Source organism: Bidens hawaiensis, unplaced genomic scaffold, assembly GCF_021521415.1.
Source record: "Bidens hawaiensis isolate Kalapana, Puna unplaced genomic scaffold, B.hawaiensis_p1.1 tig00031541_1, whole genome shotgun sequence".
In the NCBI taxonomy this organism is placed as follows: Eukaryota; Viridiplantae; Streptophyta; class Magnoliopsida; order Asterales; family Asteraceae; genus Bidens; species Bidens hawaiensis.
In genome coordinates, this window is record NW_027495342.1 from 132,060 (window position 1) to 154,301 (window position 22,242).

The 22,242-nt window shown below is 36.2% G+C and overlaps 3 protein-coding genes across 3 annotated transcripts; all 3 read left to right on the forward strand.

The window, feature by feature from the left end:
- The first annotated feature begins 2,970 nt into the window (after window positions 1–2,970).
- Window positions 2,971–7,045, forward strand: LOC143582381 (inactive protein kinase SELMODRAFT_444075-like). Its single transcript, XM_077064964.1, has 5 exons — window positions 2,971–3,232; window positions 4,041–4,195; window positions 4,284–4,378; window positions 5,023–5,488; window positions 6,551–7,045. The coding sequence occupies exons 1-5, from the start codon at window positions 3,055–3,057 to the stop codon at window positions 7,043–7,045; spliced, it is 1,389 nt and encodes a 462-aa protein (XP_076921079.1). The 5' UTR covers window positions 2,971–3,054.
- Window positions 7,046–9,042: 1,997 nt separating this feature from the next.
- On the forward strand, window positions 9,043–12,850 carry LOC143582377 (putative acyl-[acyl-carrier-protein]--UDP-N-acetylglucosamine O-acyltransferase, mitochondrial). Its single transcript, XM_077064961.1, has 10 exons — window positions 9,043–9,132; window positions 9,207–9,295; window positions 10,714–10,838; window positions 10,917–11,036; window positions 11,109–11,199; window positions 11,296–11,412; window positions 12,046–12,129; window positions 12,233–12,337; window positions 12,408–12,494; window positions 12,601–12,850. Exons 1-10 carry the CDS (start codon window positions 9,045–9,047, stop codon window positions 12,724–12,726), a joined length of 1,032 nt encoding a protein of 343 aa, XP_076921076.1. The 5' UTR covers window positions 9,043–9,044; the 3' UTR covers window positions 12,727–12,850.
- Window positions 12,851–16,649: 3,799 nt separating this feature from the next.
- LOC143582384 (transcription factor KUA1-like) lies at window positions 16,650–17,907 on the forward strand. The gene is made up of 2 exons (XM_077064967.1): window positions 16,650–17,391; window positions 17,553–17,907. The coding sequence occupies exons 1-2, from the start codon at window positions 17,052–17,054 to the stop codon at window positions 17,837–17,839; spliced, it is 627 nt and encodes a 208-aa protein (XP_076921082.1). The 5' UTR covers window positions 16,650–17,051; the 3' UTR covers window positions 17,840–17,907.
- Window positions 17,908–22,242: the final 4,335 nt, after the last annotated feature.

Consider the following 22,242-nt stretch of genomic DNA (forward strand, 5'->3'; position numbering starts at 1 on the left):
ATGGTTTCTACATGCCCAAATATCATAGAACTTGTATATTGGTTTATAAATGATGAAAACTTAAATTTTACAACAAAAAAAGTTAACTACAAGTCTTTTAAGCAAAAGTTTCGGTTTAGTTCGGTTTCCATCTCCCAACGAGTTCATAGATGGATTCAATATGCTTAATATCAAAGAACTTGTAAAAATGATTTTTGAAACTCAAATCTAGCAATAAACATGTTTAAACAACTATTTTAACAAAACTAGTAAACAAAAGTTCGGTTTCCGGTTTGGACTAGTTTCGGTTAAACCGAGGTTAGTCTTATACAAACCCACACCATGGAACTTGTAAATAAGATGAACAAACTAAAGGGTTAGAAGTTAGTCATAAGTGATATGTATAATAAGTTATGTGTGTGTAAATATATATCAAGAACACGAAGTCCTCCATGAAGCCTTGCCTTATGACATTCGAAACTTAACCAACCAAAGTCGGTGAAGTAACAAATAAAGGAAACAAGGGGTGTGTATTATATATATGTTGTACCACCATATTCAAGAGTTAGTAATGTTAGATGAACAAGTTAGAATGAAAGACTATAGTTAGTTTGACTTGAGAAGTCAAAACTTCAAGAATACATAAGAAATAACAACCTTGAATCTATGGAGTTTGAGAGAGTTTTTGGAGATGTAGCAAGAGTAAAATGAAGAAGATGGGTGTGTATATATAGGGAAGGAGTGAAGGGTTGGGTATAAAGATTCTTTTATGGTTTGCATAAAAATGGGTATGTTTAAATGGTCAAACAATGCATAATATAAAAAAATATATATTTTATATATTTTAAATGACAAGATCCAATATTTTATATATTTGAAATGTTCGGGTTACAAACGGGTCGGGTTTACATAACAAAAGTGACCCGAAATTGACGAATGTCACAGGGTCTGATTTGGATCGAGTTTTTTGAATCTTACCGAGTTTGTGCTCACCCCTCACCAAAAATGGTATTTAAATCATAGTCATGACTTTACTAATAAAGCACAAGATATGAAAAATGTCTCACATATTCAAATTGCATAATTGATTTGGCAACAAGAAAATGTTGGTGTGATCAATTAGTGTTATCCTCTCTACGTTTTGGGTATGTTTTTGGTGTGTACGATGTGTAATAATTACAAAACTTAATGTGAAATAAACACTACTCAGCACTAATTAAAGATCATTGATCGGATATTGACATGGTCCAACACTAGTTTAAGACCACTAACCATAATGGCTCATGCATTAGATATTAATTTAGAGTAGTGACTCACACACAAGTAGTGGTATGGTAAATTCTCATAAGTCATTTCAATCACTCAATTTCAATCATTGATATTTCATTTTTCTTAGCTCAATTTTGAAAGTCGTTTGGTTTGTTGTGATGCTTTCCCAAATTACAACACAAATCCAAAATTATTTATAGAACACATATATAAATATTTTATTTTTATTAAAATGTGAATGATTGAAATTAATTCCATTAGTTTGTAAATTAGTCGATGGAATTAGATTGTTCATAACATCAAATGACAAAATTCCCTTCTTCTATCTCCATCACCAAATTAATTATTGTCAATATTAATATATTAGCATTTTTAACTTTTTGTGTGGTAAGACCATCTCCAACTAGGGCATAAATTACTCGAGCCGAGCTAATCTCAAGCTCTAACTCGTTTAACTTACGAGAGCTCGATAAGTTAAATTTGCTCGATAGGTGAAAGTCAAGATAATTTATTAAATAATATTAAATAAACTTATTTAGGCTAAAACTTGGACTCGGACACATTAATTCGAGCTTCTAGTTAGCCAATTTCAAATAACTGACAAACAACTTTACTTGTTTACGCTCATTTCTCCAACAGTCTAACAAAAAGGGCTCACTCGCGACTCCTTTTTACTCCACCTTACCAACTACCCTACCCGACCTCATAATTCAAATTTTGAATCACGGGTGTTCATTATTCTAATCAGACTTAACTTCACTTAACTAACATCATACCTGAAAGAATATGCTCTCATTAATTATAACATAAAGTGTTCTTCTAGGTAATGTAGCTTAATAAATGTGTGTATAAATATGCACCAATCAAATAGAGTAAACAATTAACCAAGCTCCCAATTTTATCCTATCATTGACTCATTATTTTTGGCATTTTACACAACTGTGGGACACCCTTGTCTCTACTTTAAACATCATATCCGTTTCAAAGGTTTTGTCTTTATTATATCTGCTCACTCATTTCTGTTTTCTGATACTTCTTTACACAGAATTACATGCCTCTATTGCCTTAAAAAGTTTGCAGCCTTTTGTTCATGCATTTGTTGTGAAATCTTGACAAAAAAGTGGCTTCAAGATACCTTTTTTAGCTCTGGTTTTGTAAAAAGTTATGACCTTTTTGTGTTTTTTAGAATCAAGAAGTAATATTTGTTGATGGGTGTTTGATGGTTTGGTTAAAAAGACATTTTTGGAAAGTGGGTGTGTTTTTGTTTGGTAAATCTTGATGTTTTTTGTTGCATAAATAGTGAAAGTCAAAAGCTTTCTTGAAAAATGATGAAAAAGATTGTATCTTTCGGTGTGTGTGTTTAGTGATTTGAAGAATTAAGAGAATTGTGAAGTGGGGTTTGTTCATGTCGGGCGAAGCTACTTGTCTGCTTACCTGCCTCGATTGGTTATTAGATTTTTAAGCTTTGAAAAAAAAAGATAATTTTTTTTGGGCAAATCTTGATGTTTTAAGGCACACACAGTCAAAAGGTACTGTGTTTTTTTAATATTTTTTTGGTTTTCTTGAAAAATGATGAAAAAGATTGTATCTTTTGGTGGGTGTTTAATGATTTGAAGAATCGGGGTTTGTTCATTTTGGACGTAGCTTGTTGCCTGCTTACCTGCCTTGGATCGACTAGTCATTAGATTTTTAAGCTTTGGAAAAAAAAATTGGGCAAATCTTGATGTTTTAAGGGGCACACAGTGAAAGTGTACTGTGTGTTTTTTTTAATATTTTTTTGGTAAACTTTTGTTGGTTTTCTTGGAAATGATGAAAAGGCAAAGGAGTGGTGGAGATAGAGATGATGTAGGAGAGAGAGTTGTGCTTATTGTTGTGAAAGCATCAAGAGAAATATCAAGAAATGCTTTGATTTGGGCTTTGACTCATGTGGTTCAACCTGGTGATTGTGCTAAATTGCTGGTGGTCATCCCTGCTCCCAATTCAAGTAATATATTTTTTAACTTTAAGCACATTAATATGTATCTTTGTTTTTGTTTAATATTAGAGTTTATAAGTTCTTTTTATCATCTTGCAAAAGTGTAAGTTTATTGAGCTGAAATCTATGCAGTCAATATCGGTAATTTCTCGGCTATCGGTTCTCATGCGAAATATCAGTCAGAATATCGGTACAAATAATATCCTGATATCAATGTTTTAAGTTTTAAATTTCAACTTTAGTGTTTTGAGTCTTAATCAGTTCCTACTTGCTACAACTGTTAGCGTTTTGCAAGTTGCCAGAGGATAATTTTGTAATAGTAGGAGATAAGGAGAGTATACTGAATTGTTAGTGTTAAACTGCTATATATATAAATTTTGCATGATACTAAAATCACCGATATCCCACCACGATAACCGATAACTCAAATATCGATCAACCGATATCCGATATTTTTCCGCATTAACTGCTTGAGTTCATCTACCATGCATGTGAGCTTGAGTTCAGAAATTATATTACTATTTTGCAATTAAAACGATGCGTGTTTACGGTTTTAATATATATATATAGGTCGGATGGGCGGACGGGTCAAAAGATTTCCTTTTGTCTTTTGGTTATTACCGAACAAATTTTAAGTAGAGAAACTGCATGAGCATTTCTATATAGTGTTACATAACTGCATAATGTATCACATTTAAAGCGACAGGTTACATGTGTTTATGTGGTTCTTGTAGTTCTTTATTCGTAATATATAGTTTTTTTTTTCTTAACATTGACCAAAATCTATGAACTAAATGCTATTCTTGAAATTGTTTAGGTCGTAAATTATGGAAATTTTCGAAGTTCAACAGCGATTGTTCGACGGGGAAATGGAAAAATCTTTCGGGTGATTTTAAGGATCACAAGGAAGATATCACTGAATCATGCACTCAAATGCTGCTTCAGTTACATAACATATATGATTCTGACAAAGTAAGCCTTGTTGAGTGTTTTTACTTTTTTTTGTTATTTTTGAGATTTTTTTTAAAAAAAATTAATAATGTTTGATGTTTTTTGATAGGTTAAGATGAAGATTAAGGTTATTTCTGGTACCCTGTGTGGAGAGGTGGCTGCTGAAGCAAAGAAAACTCACACACAGTGGGTTGTTTTGGATAGGTGAGTGCATATCTTTATTACAAACTGTATAAAATAAACACATAATAATAATAATAATAATAATAATAATAATAATATATGTTTATTAACAAAACTAGGGGTGAGAATTCCAGACACGACCTGTAATACGATATGAACATAATATTATTTGACTTGTCATACAGACCATGCTTAATAAATAAGTCATATTTGGGCTGACATGTTTAACTAGTTTCGTTAAATGGCTGGTGTTCAGGTTAATTTGTTTAACCTGTTTAATTAAACAATATGTTTAACCCATTTGTCACAACCTATTTATAATTTGCGCCCATCGACACGCTTGACTTGTATATATGTAAGCATAATTAGTATTTATCACAATATTAACTTTATTAATAAAACTAAGATGGCAGTTCCAGACGTGATCTGTGACGCTATATGAAAATAATCAGGTTTTAAGTTGTGATTCATAACATATTCAATAAGCAAGTCATATTTAGGTTGACTTGTTTACCCGACTTCATTAAACGGGATGCATTCATTTTAATATGTTTAACCCGTATAATTAAACAAACTGAAAAAATGTGTCCGAGTTAAAGTTGATATATTTTACATTAACCCAATCCGCTTATTTGGTTTCCTGTTTTCTTGACTTCTTGTCACAGGAACCTGAAAAAAGAGGCGAAAGCATGCATGGAAGAGCTAGAATGCAACATAGTCATGATGAAAAACACTCGACCGAAAGTCCTTCGCTTAAACTTAATCGGATCACCAACAAAAGAACCCGAAAACACTAGTTCTTGTTCACAAACTCCTGCAGTTTCCCTAAACCAAACCGAAACCATTTGGAACACAACCAAAGTCCCAAATGTAACCCCTGCTAGTAGTCCCGAACACTCGTCCTTCACCACGAATGACCGCAACACCTCTTCATTATCAAGTTTAGATCTAGAGTGTTCCCCATTTTTGGTAGTGGATCATGTTTGGGATACACAAAAAGACGAGGAATCTGATTCCGATAACGAAAACTTGAGCTCGTCGCCCTCGAATACCGATGTTCTTAGTTCCTCTGGCGAGTTTGGGCAAGTCAATCCGATTACTGACAGTACCCAGAAATTTTTTTCACGAGGGTAGGAAATTTTTGGGTCGGTTGAATATCGCTATACAGTACTTTTTTCTCGAGCCCTTTTTTTAAAAGCTCGAGCTTGCGAGTTGTTTTTAAAGCTCGGGCTTGGCTTGTTTTTTATTTATTAATTACTTATACACATTTTTAACTTTTTTAACTATTTTAAATATTTTGAGAAAAACCTTAAATGAGCCTAAGCTCAGTTCGAGCTCGTGTCGTACCTTAAACGAGTCAGATTTATTTATTAATTAACGTATACGCATTTTAAAATATTTTAAATATTTTAAGAAAAACCTTAAACGAGCCTAAGCTCGTTTCGAGCCTTTTTTTTAAAAGCTCGAGCTTGCGAGTTGTTTTTAAAGCTCGGGCTTGGCTTGCTTTTTTATTTATTAATTAACTTATACACATTTTAAACTATTTTAAATTTTTTTGAGAAAAACCTTAAATGAGCCTAAGCTCGGTTCGAGCTCGTGTCGTACCTTAAACGAGCCAGATTTATTTATTAATTAACGTACACGCATTTTAAACTATTTTATATATTTTAAGAAAAACCTTAAACGAGCCTAAGCTCGGTTTGAGCTTGTGTCGTACCTTAAACGAGCCAGATTTATTTATTAATTAATTAACGTATACACATTTTAAACTATTTTATATATTCTAAAAAAACCTTAAACGAGCCTAAGCTCGGTTCGAGCTCGTGTCGTACCTTAAACAAGCCAAAGCTCGACTCGAGCTCAGCTGTGCAGTGTGAAACTAATACATAGAAGTCCAAAAGAGGTCAAACTTAAAAATATACAAAGCTCGTTAAGGCACGACTCGTGAGCCTAAATGAGCTTCCCATACAAGGCTCCAGCTCGAGCTCAATAACTAAACGAGATTCATTTGAAGCTCGGGTCTGACTCAATATCGAAAACCTCGACTAGTTTTCACTCCTAGGATTTTAACGAGTATATAACACTAAACTTTTTTTTTATGGTGGGCGGGTCTCCCCCCCCCCCCCGCCCCCGCCTTCTTTCATTGTAGGTCCGCCACTTATTAAAAACGCGCCACGTGTGATATTCTCCAAGATTGACCACCGGCCCGAAAAGTCAATGGAGACGGAGACGAAACTAGTCCCATTAACGAGACACCGACCACACGAACCTCCTTCGTTATGTTCAATCTGTCAGCACAAAGCTCCAGTCTTTGGTAAACCACCAAGACAGTTTGCTTTTACTGAGCTCGAAGAGGCTACAAATGGGTTCTCGGGGTCTAACTTTTTAGCCGAAGGTGGGTTCGGGTGCGTGCACCGAGGGGTTTTAAAAGATGGTCGAATGGTTGCGGTCAAACAACATAAAGTGGCTAGTTCACAAGGTGACAATGAGTTTTATTCAGAAGTTGATGTTTTAAGCTGTGCACAACATAGGAATGTTGTGATGTTGATCGGGTTTTGTGTGGAGGATCGTCGACGGTTGCTTGTTTACGAGTTTTTATGTAACGGGTCTTTAGATTCTCCCCTTTACAGTACGCATTCTCTCTCATTTTTTTTTGTTAAACGAGAGCCTGAATTAAGCTGGAGTTAAATGAGTTCTCTTATTGAACTCCAGCTGACTCGTGAGCCTATTATTTATATACTTTTTATATTGCATATATAATATGATTATTATTATTATTATATGCAACGTTATGATATAACTAAATAACTAAATAGCATATATTATGCTATAAATAAATTTTAATCGTAAATACATAAAAAAATAATTAGAATACATGCCATTTTCGTACATGTGATTTGGTTACTTTTGCCACTTTCATCCAGATTAATAATGTATATAAACTAATTATTATATAATACAATTAATAATACAATTACAAAGTTTGGTGCTGCAAAGTCCCGACTGTGCAACTTTGCGGCACCTTATTGGTCCTTTTTAGTTGCTTTAATTTCGGTCCGTAACAAACGTAACGAAAACCGGTCGAACATATAGTGGGCTTTTTTGGTTTGTTTTAGTTTCGGTCTGTAACACTTAACGAAAACCGACCGAAAGCCAATTACGTTTTGTTTTAGTTCCAATACCGTAATAAACATAGCTAAAACCGACCGAATGCCAATTTTGTTTTTGTTTTTGTTCCGATATTGTAACGAACGTGACAGAAACCAAGCGAATTTGCTTAGACTCACCGTCTCAACGCCCGGGATAGACAACAGTATGGTTTTACCAACGACCGAGTTTTACCGGCCGACGTCACTTGGTCCATCCCAAATTTTATTATTTTTTGTTTTTATTTATTTTGGCTTTAGTTCCGGTACAATAACACACGTGACTGAAACCGAACGATTTCATGTCGACTTACCGCCTCAACCCTTGCGACCGATAACTCGTGGCTTTTACCATTACCCGGATTTTACCAACCTGCCCCAGCGCAATGCGCCGGGTAAAATGCTAGTTAGTATATAATAAAAGAGCCAAGCTCAAGCCGAGCTTTAGATATAAAGAGCTCGAAATAAGCTGAGTTCGAGTTTAAGCAAGCTCGGGTTAAACTTGGCTCGTTTACATCCTTACTAATGCCAGATCAGCCTATCAAAGCGATAACCCGAGTAAAAAAAGCTGAGGTTATAATTTATAAAGTTTGAATTTGCAACCTTTTATTGCCAACTACATAAAAAAAGTTGTAACTATAAAATAATTTTTTTTATTCTTTTAAGCATAACCAATATATATAAATGTTTACACTAATTATGGTTTTTTTACGGGTTAAAGTTGTTAAACCTTAACATAACTCATATCTTTATTCGTGCAAAGAATATTAATCCTTACATTGACACACTTAAAAGCATGTAATCTGAATATGTAGTTTATTTATCTAAACATGTCAATACGGATGGAAATTATATACTAGTCGCAAAACTTGTAACCCAAGTATTTGCCACATTGTAATCGAGTCATAAACGAGTTGCAAAACATGTTATCTTATTGTAATAAAGTAAAACGAGTTGAATAAATTTGTTAACAAGTTGTAGTAAAGTTGTAAGCCAATAAATGATTAAGCGTGTCATAACTTATATATGGGATCAACTTAGAAATCATATTCTTTTAGTTTAATATTATACCTATAAATTATACAATATGTTGTTAAACTTATATTTGAGACTTGAGAGTGCAACACAAACATTAATTGACCAAATCAAAATATGATTATTCGCGATTTTTTACATTTCAAGTGGATTAGCAATGGGTCGGGATAAATGTTACGAAACAATTTGGTATTCAAGCACAAGATTGATAAAGAGAAGAAGAAAACTAAGAGGAGAAGAATAATATAAAATTCAACGATACCTATAAGATCGGGTTCTTTCTGCTTAAGTACAATCAGGTTAACAACTAAGCAGTGACACCCTATACTATTCAACTATTACAATCCAGTCCTCCTACTATTTTGATACCCAACAATAAAGAAACCATTTCACGCTACTAATCAACCCCTATTGATTTGACCGGTTTATAAGGTTATACACAAGGGCGTAGGATGAGAGGGACCGGGGGTGTCGACAGTCACACAATTTCAAAAAAAAAAAAAAAAATGGCAATTTCAACCCTCAGAACCCGGCGGCAGCTCGCCGGTGGTCTTCTCCGGTCACTTTACCGTCAACGGCTCTCAACTCTCAGCCGTAAGCCACCTTCTGTGCTCACTCTCTCATTATCTATATGTTTACGTTAACTAACTGTTGTAATTTATTAACAGATGCTTGTAACGCCGTTAATGATGACGGAACAAACCCTAGCTTCATACATCCTACGTCTGTTGTTCATCCTAATGCGGTTATAGGCCAGGTATATGATTATTAGGTGTTAATTATGAAATATTGAAATGTTATATATGTTGCTTACTTACTGATGACAATTTTGATGAAATGTTATACAAACTAGGCTCGGGCTAGGTTCGTTTTGACTTACGAGAGCTCGAGCTCAGCTCGTTTCGAGTTGTTTTTCTAAAGCTCGAGCTCGGATTGTATATTATTAGTTATTTAAATTATATACCTTTTTAATTATTTTTATATATTTGAGAAAAACCTTAAACTAGTCTATGCTTGGCTCGGTAAGGCTCAACGAGCTTAAACAAGCTTCCCATACAAGGCTTGAGATCGGGTTCAATAACTTAACAAGCGTTATATGAGGCTTGGGCTCAAGCATTCGAGCTTAGGGGTGCAAACGAGCTTAGCCGAGACCGAGCTCGCCTAGGGCTGAGCTCGGCTCGTTTTGAGTTGTTTTTTTTAAAGTCGGATTGTTTATTATTTATTACTTGATTTATATACGTTTATAACTATTTTTATATATTTGAGAAAAAAAAACTTAAATTAGTCTAAGCTTGGCTCGAGCTCATATGTGCAGTGTGACATTAATACATAGAAGTCCAAAAGAGGTCAAACTTAAAAGTACACAAGGCTCGGTAAGGCTCAACGAGCTTCCCAAACAAGGCTTGAGTTCGGGCTCGATAAGACGATAACTAAACAAGCTTTCTCTGTGGACCGGGCTCCACTCGGCTAGAACTCGAAAAAGCTCGGCTTGTTACGAGCTTTTTATCGTTCCAAGCTTGAGTAGCTCGCAAGCAGCTTGTCTCGTTTGCTCCCCTACCGATCACTTTTGTTGATTTATATTACAAGTGAAAACTAGCCCAGCCTGAGCTTGGCTCGTGTGACGTTTTATTAAGATCGAGATTGGCTCAAGATTGACTTGTTTTTCTTTATTAATTATTTTATAAACATTTTTAACTATTCTTTATATATATTTTTATTATAATTGTTATATATACATAATTTATGTTTCTTAGTTATTTTTATCTTACTTTTATGTATAAAAATCATTAATATAAATATGTATTTGATATATTAATAAAAATGGAAAAATGAAATTATACATTAAATATAAAAAGCCTAAATCACATAGGTTTTAATGTTGCGTAATTTGGGTAAAAATATTTCCTCGTGGAATTGAGGGCTGAAATGATGAAGTTTGGGCCTGACAGGTCAGCTAGGCCAACCACCTACAGTTGTTTGCCACAAGGTCCGGCTCGTCGAGTCCTTTCCATTGATCGGTTACGGGCCCATAATTTCACTCGTAACTCAAGTTATGCCCTTTTTAAGTTTTGGTCCTTTTTGAGTTGGTCCATATAAGAGTTTGCTAACTTTTGGATCTGCTTCTCATAAGTTGTCTAGTAAATTATATAATGATACAACTCATTTAGTTTGCAGGGTGTATCTATTGGACCCTTTTGCACTGTGGGATCATCAGTAGTGTTGGGAAATGATTGCAAACTACATCCCGGAAGTCATGTTTTCGGAAACACAAAATTGGGAGATAAATGCATCTTGATGAGGTTAATTCGAATCATTTAGTTATTGTTATTGCAGTATTGCTAACCCTAGATTCTTACTTGTATGCTATTGACAAACAGTGGGGCGGTTGTTGGAGATAACATTCCCGGAAAGACAATCATCGGTTGCAACAATGTTATTGGTCATCATGCTGTTGTTGGCATCAAATGTCAAGATATGAAGTATAAGGTTTTTGAATTGTAGATCATCTTGAATCAATCTTTATCCAGTTTTTCCTATTTGTATGGACACTTAGTTGCGATAGTTTTCAGGCTGGTAGAATGTTTTCTTCAAGTTGGCGATAATAATGAGATTAGAGAACATGTTTCTATTCATCGATCTTCAAAACCTTGTGACAAAACAGTATGTGAATGTTTTTCCCCTTTTGGTATTCATTAACTTGACTAAAAACTCCTTTTACCACTGAAAAAAAGTTAACTGAAGAATTTTATAATTTAGGTTATTGGTGATAACAATCTTATCATGGGATCTTGTCATAAAGCCCATGATTGCAAAGTGGGTAGCAACAACTTTTTTGCAAACAGCACCCTCTTAGCAGGCCATGTATTGGTGGAGGTTAGTCCTTTGATCAGTTTATATCTAGTGGGTCAAACCAGTAGTTACAACTGGAACTTGTCAAATGGGAAAGAGACCCAAAGTGTTCTTCTATTTCTTAAAACCTTTTATACATTTCTTTATTAAAATAGTTTTGGTTACTTCACTGGTTACACAAATTTCATGGAGAAGATGTCAAAAAGTTTCCATGTCAACCGAACCAAAAATGAAATTCCGTTTTTGTATTTTTGAAAATCATTCTTTTCGGTTATTTCAGTTTTTTTTTTTTAACAATTTGGGCTTGAAAGTTTTGGGCATGGAAAAGTTGGCACAAAATAATGAATTTGGACCTAGATCTTTTTGTTAGTTTATTATTAATCGGTTATAATACATTTTGCCCTAAATTATTGGGTTAAACTATTTATTAAATTCTTATAACTTACTTAACATTCAAAATAATAAATGAAAATCCATAAATTTGGTTTGGTTCGGTTTTTTGGTTTTAATTACATGAAAAACCGAAACAAAATTGAAAGTTCGGTTTTCACATAAACATACAATAGAATCGTCTGTTTTTGTTTGGGTTCGGTTATTTTGGCTCAGAATTTTTGTATGTGGTCAAGTCAAAGTTTGGTTTTACAAGTATTCTTGTAGGACCATGCACACACTGCTGGGGCCATTGTTGTTCACCAGTTCTGCAATATTGGTTCTTACTGTTTCATTGGTGGCGGTTCCGTGGTAAGATTCTTTGTTATATTATATCAAATTGCTTTTTTACGAAACCAAATTGAATATTTTTTATATATGAAATCTGATTTTTTTATTGGTGCAACATAATAAGGTTTCACAAGATGTCCCCAAGTACACAATGGTGGCTGGAGACCGAGCAGAGCTTCGTGGTTTGAATCTAGAAGGTCTTAGAAGAGGCGGGTTCTCAGTTACTGAGGTTAGTTGTTTGTTAATATCATAACATAAGTTATATTATTTCGCTAATAATCTGATTATTTTTAATATAGATCAGGAGCTTGAGAACTGCTTACCGGAAGATATTCATGCCTACTGATGTTATCGTTGGAGGCATTGAAGACCGTCTTGCTGATGTGGTAATATGATTTATTTATTTATTTGTTTATTTATTTTGAAACTTTTGTCAAGTATCGTTGATGTCTGTTAAATTACTTAAGAAAAAGATGATATGAATGATGTTAGGAATGTCATGAAGACTTGTCACGTGTCCCTGCTGTGCTTTCGTTGGTGCAATCAATACGTGAATCGCTTAAAGAAGACCGTCGTGGAATTTGCAAATTCAGATCTTGGAGTTTTAGTTTACTGTAGTGTATATGTGTTTGTATCTCTATAATTTTGTGGTAAGTTTTGTTGCAACTGATGATCAAATTATCTGTTTCGCTGTATCCAAACATTAGAAACTAATTCTTACCGTTAACAACTCTATTTTCCAGTGTCTTGCAGATGTCTTTTACCGTTAACAACTCTATTTATCTCAAGTCGGTGGTCTTCATGTGCATAAATTACTGTCACCAGTCACAAGTTAACAGATTTTGCTTCAACTTTGTTAAATTTGAGGCTGCGTTGTCAAGATGTTGATGAATTTTAGAAAGATATACGCAGACGGAAAAGTTTTGTTCTATGAAATGATAAGTAACTGGTAAGTATTTCTGGTTCATCTAGACAACTTACCAAGATTTTCGTTAAATGTTACCTTATTATTTTTTTACATGCAATTTGGTGCTAATAACCTATGATCTAATGATTTACTTTAATGACCTTTTTAGTGCATTAAGAATTAATAAACATAGACAAAATCACAAAAATGAACATTTTTTTTGGTAAATTAAACATCATTAAGCATGTTAGCCATGTGATACGCAAAATAGTTCCATGTGTCTACGTTTTGTGTATCGTAAAAGGTCTTGCAATGTACAAGCATGATATTTTATAAGAAAATAATGTAGACACAAACTTTTCACATATAAACAAAAATAGAAAAGGGTAAAAAGTCGGCCAAGGTTTGTACATTCCAAGGCATGTATGATGATACTCGGGCTTATTGAAGATACACGAAATAATTTCGTGTATATCATGCCTACAAAGTTAAGTACCATTCTGAAGCATGTTTGATTATTCTGAAGATTTTCTCATAAAGATATGTTTGGTTGTTAAATGGTACTAGATTGCTTGATTATTATAGTATATCATATTCATGTCTACAACTACACAAGGATCTAATTTGATTTAGTACTGAAACCTCTCTTTTGTACTTGTTTAGACTTTTTGATAGATACTAGTGATATAGTGCTTTTGTATTTAAAAAGCATTTAGATTTTAGTGATATAGTGCTTTTGTATTTAAAAAGCATTTAGATTTGATCATAGTGATATAGTATTAGTGCTTTTCCACAACTGATATGCATGAAAACTCATACTATTAGTAAATGGTTTTTATGTTATGATAATATTAATGCTAAAAGACTGTTGACCTTTTCATATTAAATAACATATTAGGATAAAAATAGCCCTATAAGGAGAATCCACTGAGAAGTTGAAATAATACTAATATTGAGATGAGTACAAACCAGTGTTGTAAAAATCGCTAGTCGGGCTGTGGGGTGGGGACTAGCGATTAATCAGAATTAATCGGATTAGATTTTAATGTATAATTTTCAGTTTTACACATACAGAAACACATTTTGGCCGGAAATTGGCTAGAATCTCGTTGGAAACCGTGGATTTTGGCCAGAACCTCATCTGTGAAAGCGGATTAAGTCCGATTAATCTTGATTTTGGCCGGATTTTACCGTTGACCGATTAATTGCCTGATTAGCCAAAAATTAATCAGTGAAGTGGGGACTAGCGATTAATCGGGGGTCAATCAGCGCCTAGTCGGGATTTTTGCAAAACTTACTACAAACCTATTAATATATCCTTTGCTTTAGGTGAGTGTTTGAAAATTGGGATTGCTAAGATAAAGCTTAAACACCTTAGCTACTTATTGCGGTTTTCATAAGCAGATAATTGTTTTTGAGTGTTTATATATTTGCTTATATGATCTAGATTTGATTCTTCAAGTCACAATTGTCACATCCAAACACTCTAAAATCCTTGTGTTGGATCAATATCCGTGATATTTGAGTTTCATATCCTATTTTGGTTTTCGGATATAGGCTCATGAACATGAAGTTATCTATTTTCTGGGTTGTACTTGATGCACGCATTGTAGTATTCGTATGCATAGACAATAATTTGCAAGTTGCTATATTATTATTGTATGTCGTTCTTATATTATGCCAACCTTAGTGGAGACTATGTTGTTTGGTCAATATGATTTAGGGTGAGAATTATTATATAGTATGGACACTTGGAACAATAATATATATTTTAAATGTGATATTAGTAGAGAACTATAAGAATCATATTGACATTTATACCTATTGTTTTAAATGTGATAAATAAGACGGTTTTATGGATTTTTTCCCTATCCAATTGCATTGGTGATTGTCTTCCACACACAATAAACTATATACAAGTTTTCCTTCGGTTCCTATATTTTCCTATTTTGAATTAGTTCTATATTGAACGGTCCTCTATATATATATGTGTGTGTGTGTGTATTTTAGATATCAAGATATCTCAAAAGAATATGAAATATTGTCACATAAAAACATAGACAAGGAAGGTTTATTAGGCTGTGTGTAATGGAGGGGCTACAAAATGGGGCGTTTTGTGCCATGCGACGTCCAATCAGCAAAGTGTGGAGTTTTGTTTTAGGGGTGTAATGGTGTTGTAGCCCAATATACATATACATATATATCTCACACACATATAAAAATATAACATACACTGACGACAAATATTCCTCGCCCCCCCCCCCCAACAAATAGCCCCAATATTGGCGCGGGGGGGGGGGGGGGCGGTGTTCTCGCCCTAAAATTCCATACGTCTCCCATATTAGTCGGCCACTACACAAATATGGTGTTGAAAAATATTCCTTCTTATAGTAATGCCAATTGCCAGATGATTTCAAATAGATCAGCCAATGAAGTGATATTTTTGTATGTATGAATATAAATTGCTATATGCACCTGAATGATTGGGGAAATTATTTGAAAATGCAAGTGGCCCCACACATGCTAATCAAAGAGAGAAATGATATGATATGTCAACTATATTTGTGTATTAGATTATAAAAATGATTTGAATAGTTTAAAGTGGTTCTCACAATTCATGATATGAGTTGAAAATGATAAGGTTTTGAGATGAGTTTAAACAGGTTTGAATCATAAACATGTTGACATGTGACACACGTCGAAACGAATGTTTATGTTTCTAGATTTTCATTGTTATTTGGTTTAACTATTCGGTTTCTGAAAGTATGGTTTGATGATGGTAATCGCTGGTTCTAAGCGTATAGACTGATTTAAGCTTGTTTGAGTTAGTACATCAGATCCTAAATAAATCAAATAATACATGAATTGGGTTATGAAAAAACATAATTAAATCATTAGGCAATGTTTCATGAGAGAATACCACTAGACAATGTTTTATGAATTAAACATGTATTGTAATTTAGATCTGATAAGATTCTTCAAAAAATAATAATAATAACAATAATAGAATAAACACATTTTAATCTTTATATAAGATCCAATCCAACCTAATTGGTTGATTCTGCTGACCTCTAATCTTGAAGAGATGAGTCTAGACCAATCTTGTGAAACTTACTTTAGAAAATTAAAAATATATATAAAAGATCCAATGGTTGAATAATTGAATATGGTGTGTAAGTTGACATATAAAATGTAAAAGTCGTTTAATAATGTTTTAAATCCTTTTTTAAGTATTTTTATTTTGTTATCAACATAACAGAACAACATGCCCTAGCTCATCTTTGGAATAGACGAAATATATTAAATTTTTCCCGTATAAATAAGTTAAAAACTAATCATATATGTATCAATTTCCTACCAAACACTTCATCTTTGGTAAATTATATATCGTATTGAAAGTTATAGATTCATGAAAAATATCATTTTAATCAAAGAAACAGCCAACTTTATTATAAAACAAGTACAACAATTTATTTATTTATTTTGTTATTTGTTCAAGTTACATCATTATACAACTTGGGTTTGTAGAATTGTATAGTATTATTTTGCAAAATGTTGAATCCGGCCTATCACGTGAAAGGAAAAACAAACTCATCGATCTGCTAACTCGTATAGTAATACAACCATACGGGTACAACACAATTTATTTTTCTTAAACAAACTCGAATATGCGTAATAAACATTTGATATAAAAGTATAAAACATGATTATCCTGGAATTCATTAAAAGATGCTACCCAAACCAACAAGACAAAAATATACATGAAGATAAGTGATTCTAATAATATAAGTATATAACTTTATCCATTTTATTTGGGAAAGTACCCAAATGGTAAAAGGGAATATACATCCACTTAATTATTCTTTAGCTTTGCATCCATTGTTTGCTTAAAACCATACCTCCCACCACACATATATCATCATCTTTGTTTCCCTTAGTTCCAAACCTAACACCTCTAATTCTCTCTATCTCAAAGTGTGTTTTTTTTGGGTGAAACATACTTTGCTTCTTTGTTTATGCAAAAATTTGAACAAAAATGTTGAGAAAATGCTCACATTGTGGAAACAGAGGCCACAATTCAAGAACTTGCACTAGTTACTATAGATGCAATGTCAATAACACGCTTTTGGCAAGCGGAGGAGGTGGTCTAAGGCTATTTGGAGTTCAACTTGACTCACCACATTCTATGTCCATGAAGAAATGTCTTAGCATAGATTGTTTGTCGTCTTCCTTATCCCTATCGACTTCAACTTCAAATTCATCATCTTCTTCTTTATCTTCCTCTCGGCTCTCCCTCAATGACCTAACTGACAAGAACATGTCGGATAGTTATCTTTCAAACGACATCATTACTCGAGCTCAAGAAAGGAAAAAAGGTAGGCTTAAATAATTGTTTAAATCATTTATGACTAATCAAAGTATGAAATGGCTAGTAAAAGTTCTTATATATGTTATGCTATGCTATGTTACTATATATATTATTTGGCTGGATATGCGTGTTTTCAATTATAACATATTGGAATTGGTAATTTTTTAGGTCTTCCTTGGTCTATAGATGAACACCGACGATTTCTAGCTGGACTTGAGAAGCTAGGAAAAGGTGATTGGAGAGGAATTTCAATAAACTTTGTGATAACAAGGACGCCTACACAAGTTGCAAGTCATGCTCAAAAGTACTTCCTCCGGCTCACGAGTCTTGCCAACAAGAAACATCGGTCCAGCCTCTTTGACATGGTAGGTATTATTGCATGGTCATACATTGCAATGCTTCACTTCATGCTAGAAGGGTTGTACCACCAAATACGTTATCCGTTGCTTTATTGAACCATGCAACGCATTCGGGGAAGTTTAAAACTTTAGCACAAGGTACAACCCTGTAATGCAGGAAGCCGAAGTCCAAAATTTTGGGGGGTGGGGGGTTGGATAAAAATTCCACATAACCCATGTTTATTTCTTAATGAATAAGTGAAAAGTTACTTTCTTGTTTGTCATAGGTGAGAGGCAACAACATCAAGTATGCACTACAAAATCAAGAAAACAATTGTGGTATGAGTCAAACAAGCTCATTTGATGAACATCAAGATTACAATGACAATCTTTCTCTTGTACATTTCAGTTCTCTAAATCAAGTTCATGCTTCTACAAGTGGTACTCTTGATTTAGAACTTACTCTTGCTGCTCCAAACCCAATGGAGCAAAACAAGTCATCTACCACTTCCCACCAACTTGGGCCAATTATTAGTGTTATTTAGGTCAAAGTTTGATCATCAAATGTTGTAGATATTTGCTTTTAACTTTGAGACATTTAACATGTGTTTAGTACTTTGTTTAAAAGATATTTTTGTAAGGACAAATGCATATACATGCGCAATTAGGGCTTCAATATTATTGTGAGCGGAATATTTCTCCTATTGCTGACCCTTTCATATTTATTGCATCGGAATTATGTCTATATCATTACTTACTCGTATCACATTGCTAGTCGTATCGCAAAAAATCAAACAATATTACCGATATAGACACCGTCCTAACATAATCATATATATATTTGTGATTTCTTCTAAAAGAATGTTTTAAAATTTAATTTGGTGTATATGAGATAGAATATGACCATTTTTTTTAAATGACAACAATAATCTTCCATAATGTTATCCATATCATAAACACATTATATTATTGAGAAAAGGATCCCATCATTATCAATACCTAATTACTCTCCACATATGAAACATAAAGTTTCACTTTAAATTACTTTAGCAACATTTAGGAGGCATGTGTAACAAGTATGATCATTTTATTTGATGTATAGGAAATAGGACATGATCATTTTTTTTGAATGATAACAATTACATGCACTACCAAGATGAAACAAATTTTATAGATTAAACCCGAGAGAGAAATAGATGGTACGTTTAGTATAACCCTTGCTAATAATTTGTTCGATATCATGCAACTAGAAACTAATAAGATGTGGACCTTTCTATAGGATGAAGACAAGATAGAAAGATACAATAAATCTGAGAAATGCTTTTAGATTAGTCTAGACCTTCATAATCGTCAAGCTTTTGTCTCTAGGGATCCTGTTGAACCTTACATGCATTACCAAGATGAATATTATTAAGATTTAAGATAAGTTTTCTTTTTGGAGGATTTGAGGTATGTGTCTGAAAACTAGGGGTGCAAACGAGTCAAGCTACTCGCAAGCTTCCGCTGGTCCAGTTGTTGCCAGCCTGCTTTATGCCACGTGTCATAGTTTCATTGCACCTTCGATTTCTCTCTCCTCCGCATTAAATTCATCGCATTAATTGCGATTAGTATATAAAGGGGGAGATGGCTGTTTGCAATCCACACTTTCACCCTTCTCTTCTTCTTCTTTAGCGATTTCCGGCAAATACTCCCCTTTTCAGGCTAGCATTTTCCCGAAATCGCTTTCTTTTTTCTGCACAATGTCTTCTCGTGATCTTGAGTCTTCGGCCGATGACAAGAGTACTGCTGGTGAGTGCCAGTGTGCTCTGCCCGGCGATCAGTACCGGTATGTTGTTAGGAAGTTCATGCTCGATCCTCTCGAGCCTGAGTTTCCTGAACCCCATCAGACCGTGTACGATGCCCCCAGTGGCAAGATCGGGGTATATGCTGCATTCTTTGTTTATGGGAACCTTAGGTTCCCATTGACAAAGTTTGTTTACCGTGTCCTCGAAAGGCACGGTGTTCATCTGACCGAGCTGCACCCAATGGCGATCGCGAAGATTCGCCACTTCGAGTGGGTGTGCCGGATATTGGGTGTTGAGCCCTACGTGGACCGCCTGATGACCTTCTATACTTGGAGGTGCATCCAGGGGTGGTACACCCTGACAACCCGAATCAAGGGTTTGAAGATTTGCGCGACAGAGCGCAGTCTCCGATCGTGGAAGCGGGAGTTCTTCTACATTTCTGCTCGCGCCGTCCCCATTGCCATGAAGTTTAAAAATGGCCAAGCCATTCCGAGCCACCACGCCACAAACTACCAGGAGGCGGAATGGTTTGCAAAGATATCCCGGGTCCAATCTCCGGTTTTCCGGTTTCCGGAGTCCGGGATGGTGATGTTGGGGATGAGCCGAGTGTGGAAAGAGGCTGACGCGCAAAAGGTTCCAATCGTCCTCGAATACGGTTCGAACTCTATCCCTTACGGTATGCTCCGTTTCTCTTTGCTTATACGAGTTTATCTTCTAACTGTTTATTTTCTTTCAGAGGGGAACAACTTGGAGTCGCTCCTGTACCCGCGGGAAGCTGACGGTCCCGCGCGGATGGGTACTCGTGCTCTAGACGAGAACGAGTTTCCCATCCTGGAACAAATGGCGGATCGGTTTGTGGAGGTCTATCCGCCGGGCTAAGAGATCCTGAGCCACCGGCGGCCAGGTAAGGCGATATTCTATCCTCAACCCCTCAATGCTGTACCCGCTGCTGGAATTCCTTACATCCTGTCTTCTTCTGAGGAATCCGCAGATGGTCCTCCGCTAGTGCGGAAGAAGAAGGCTGCCGGCGGGAAAGGGAAGGAGAAGGTGGCCTCCACAGCTGATCCGGTGCTTCTATCTGACACCGAGTCAGATAATGAAGAGGTGGCGGGGAACCCCGGTGGTGAGAAGACCATTGCTCCGGAGGCTACGACTGTTACCTCCGGAGAACCGACGACGACGGTGACCGGCATCAAGAGACCGGCTCCATCGGGTTCATCCCCGCCCGTCCGTACGTTCAGGCTCAAGAAAACCCGTAAGTATGAACATTCTTCTTTTTGTAGATTTATCATACTTCATAAATTTATTAACACTTGTCTTCTTTCTGCAGGCGTGGATGTTGACGCATTCCAGGGTGGAGCGCAGGGGAGTACCTCTCCGCCAATGACGGTAGGCTCGGTCAGCCTACCTGAGGCGTCGACCCAGGCACCTTCGCCTGCTTCCGCTGGTCCAGTTGCTCAATCCTTTGAGCCAACTGTTCCAGCCGAGATGACGTCACCGCCGGCGGTGAGTGCAATTTTTACAGCATCGTTCACCGAGCCGGCGGTTACTGTTGCTGCTGATTCCTCGGCGGCGTCCGCGGCGGACACCATGCCTCCGCCATCGACTGCGGCGGAAACCATGCCGCCTCCGCCATCGGCCTCGACGGCTGGACCTTCAGGTACGCGCGGGGCTTCTCGCCGATCTTTGTTACCTTCCCATCTGCCTGACCTTTTGGATGGATTTCCCTTAGGTTCAGGTGATGGGTTCGGTGGCTATCGGCCTGTGATCGACCCTACAGGTGCGTAGGGTTCTTTTGTCCTTTATGCAATTTTTATCATCTTTTCCTAACTGCTTTGTTTCTTTTGCAGTGTCGGATTCCAATGAAGTGTATGTTCCAAGATGGAACATTCGCCGAGGAACAACCCTTCGCACACCTGTGGAGTGCGTGGACTGGGCTCGCCACGCTGCTCCCCATGGTGCGTTGGGGGAAACCATGGTTAGCTACCAGGAGGGTAGGCTAACCAACGAGCTTCGGGTTCTCCTGGCCCGGATGCAGCCACGCGTCGAGCTGCTTTGTCGTGAAAACGACAAGTTGAAAGCAGCTCGCGTTAAAGAAGTATCTCAGGCGCGTGCTCTCCGGGAGGAGAACCAAAAACTAACCGCAGCATCTGCGGAGAAGGAGAAGGCCTTCAAGGCCCTCGAGGTTGAGGTTCAAGCGCGACTCGAGGCCCGCTCCAAGGCTGCCCAAGCTGTTAACGAACAGCTTCGGCTAGCTAAGGAGACTGCGAGGAACGCGACCGAGAGGGCCACCAAGGCTGAAGCTGTTGCTGAGCCTCTCCGCCTGGAGAATGAAGAACTTAAAGCTAAGTTAGAGGCTCTTCAACAGGCTCATGATGCCTTGGCTATGGAGGATGCGAAGAAGCTTCAAGAAATCCTGGACCAGAGGGGTGTGCTTGCGCACACCGAGCGGAAGCTTAAGGGCGTTGAAGAGGCCGCTGCAAAGGATGTGCTTCTCGCCAATCTTAATAAGAACGAAGCTGAACGCGCCTGCACCCAAGCTCTGGTTGTCAAGGAATGGCTTCTTCGAGAAGCGTTGCCTCAGGTATTTTAGCTTTATGTCGTCACGCTTTCCTTTGTAGGATAGAAGTTCTTATACTTGTACATTTTTTGTAGGTTGTGCATCGGGTCTTTTCAGAGACATCTTACGACGATGCTATGAGCGCAGCCCTCAACGCTTCTCATGAGGATGGGGAA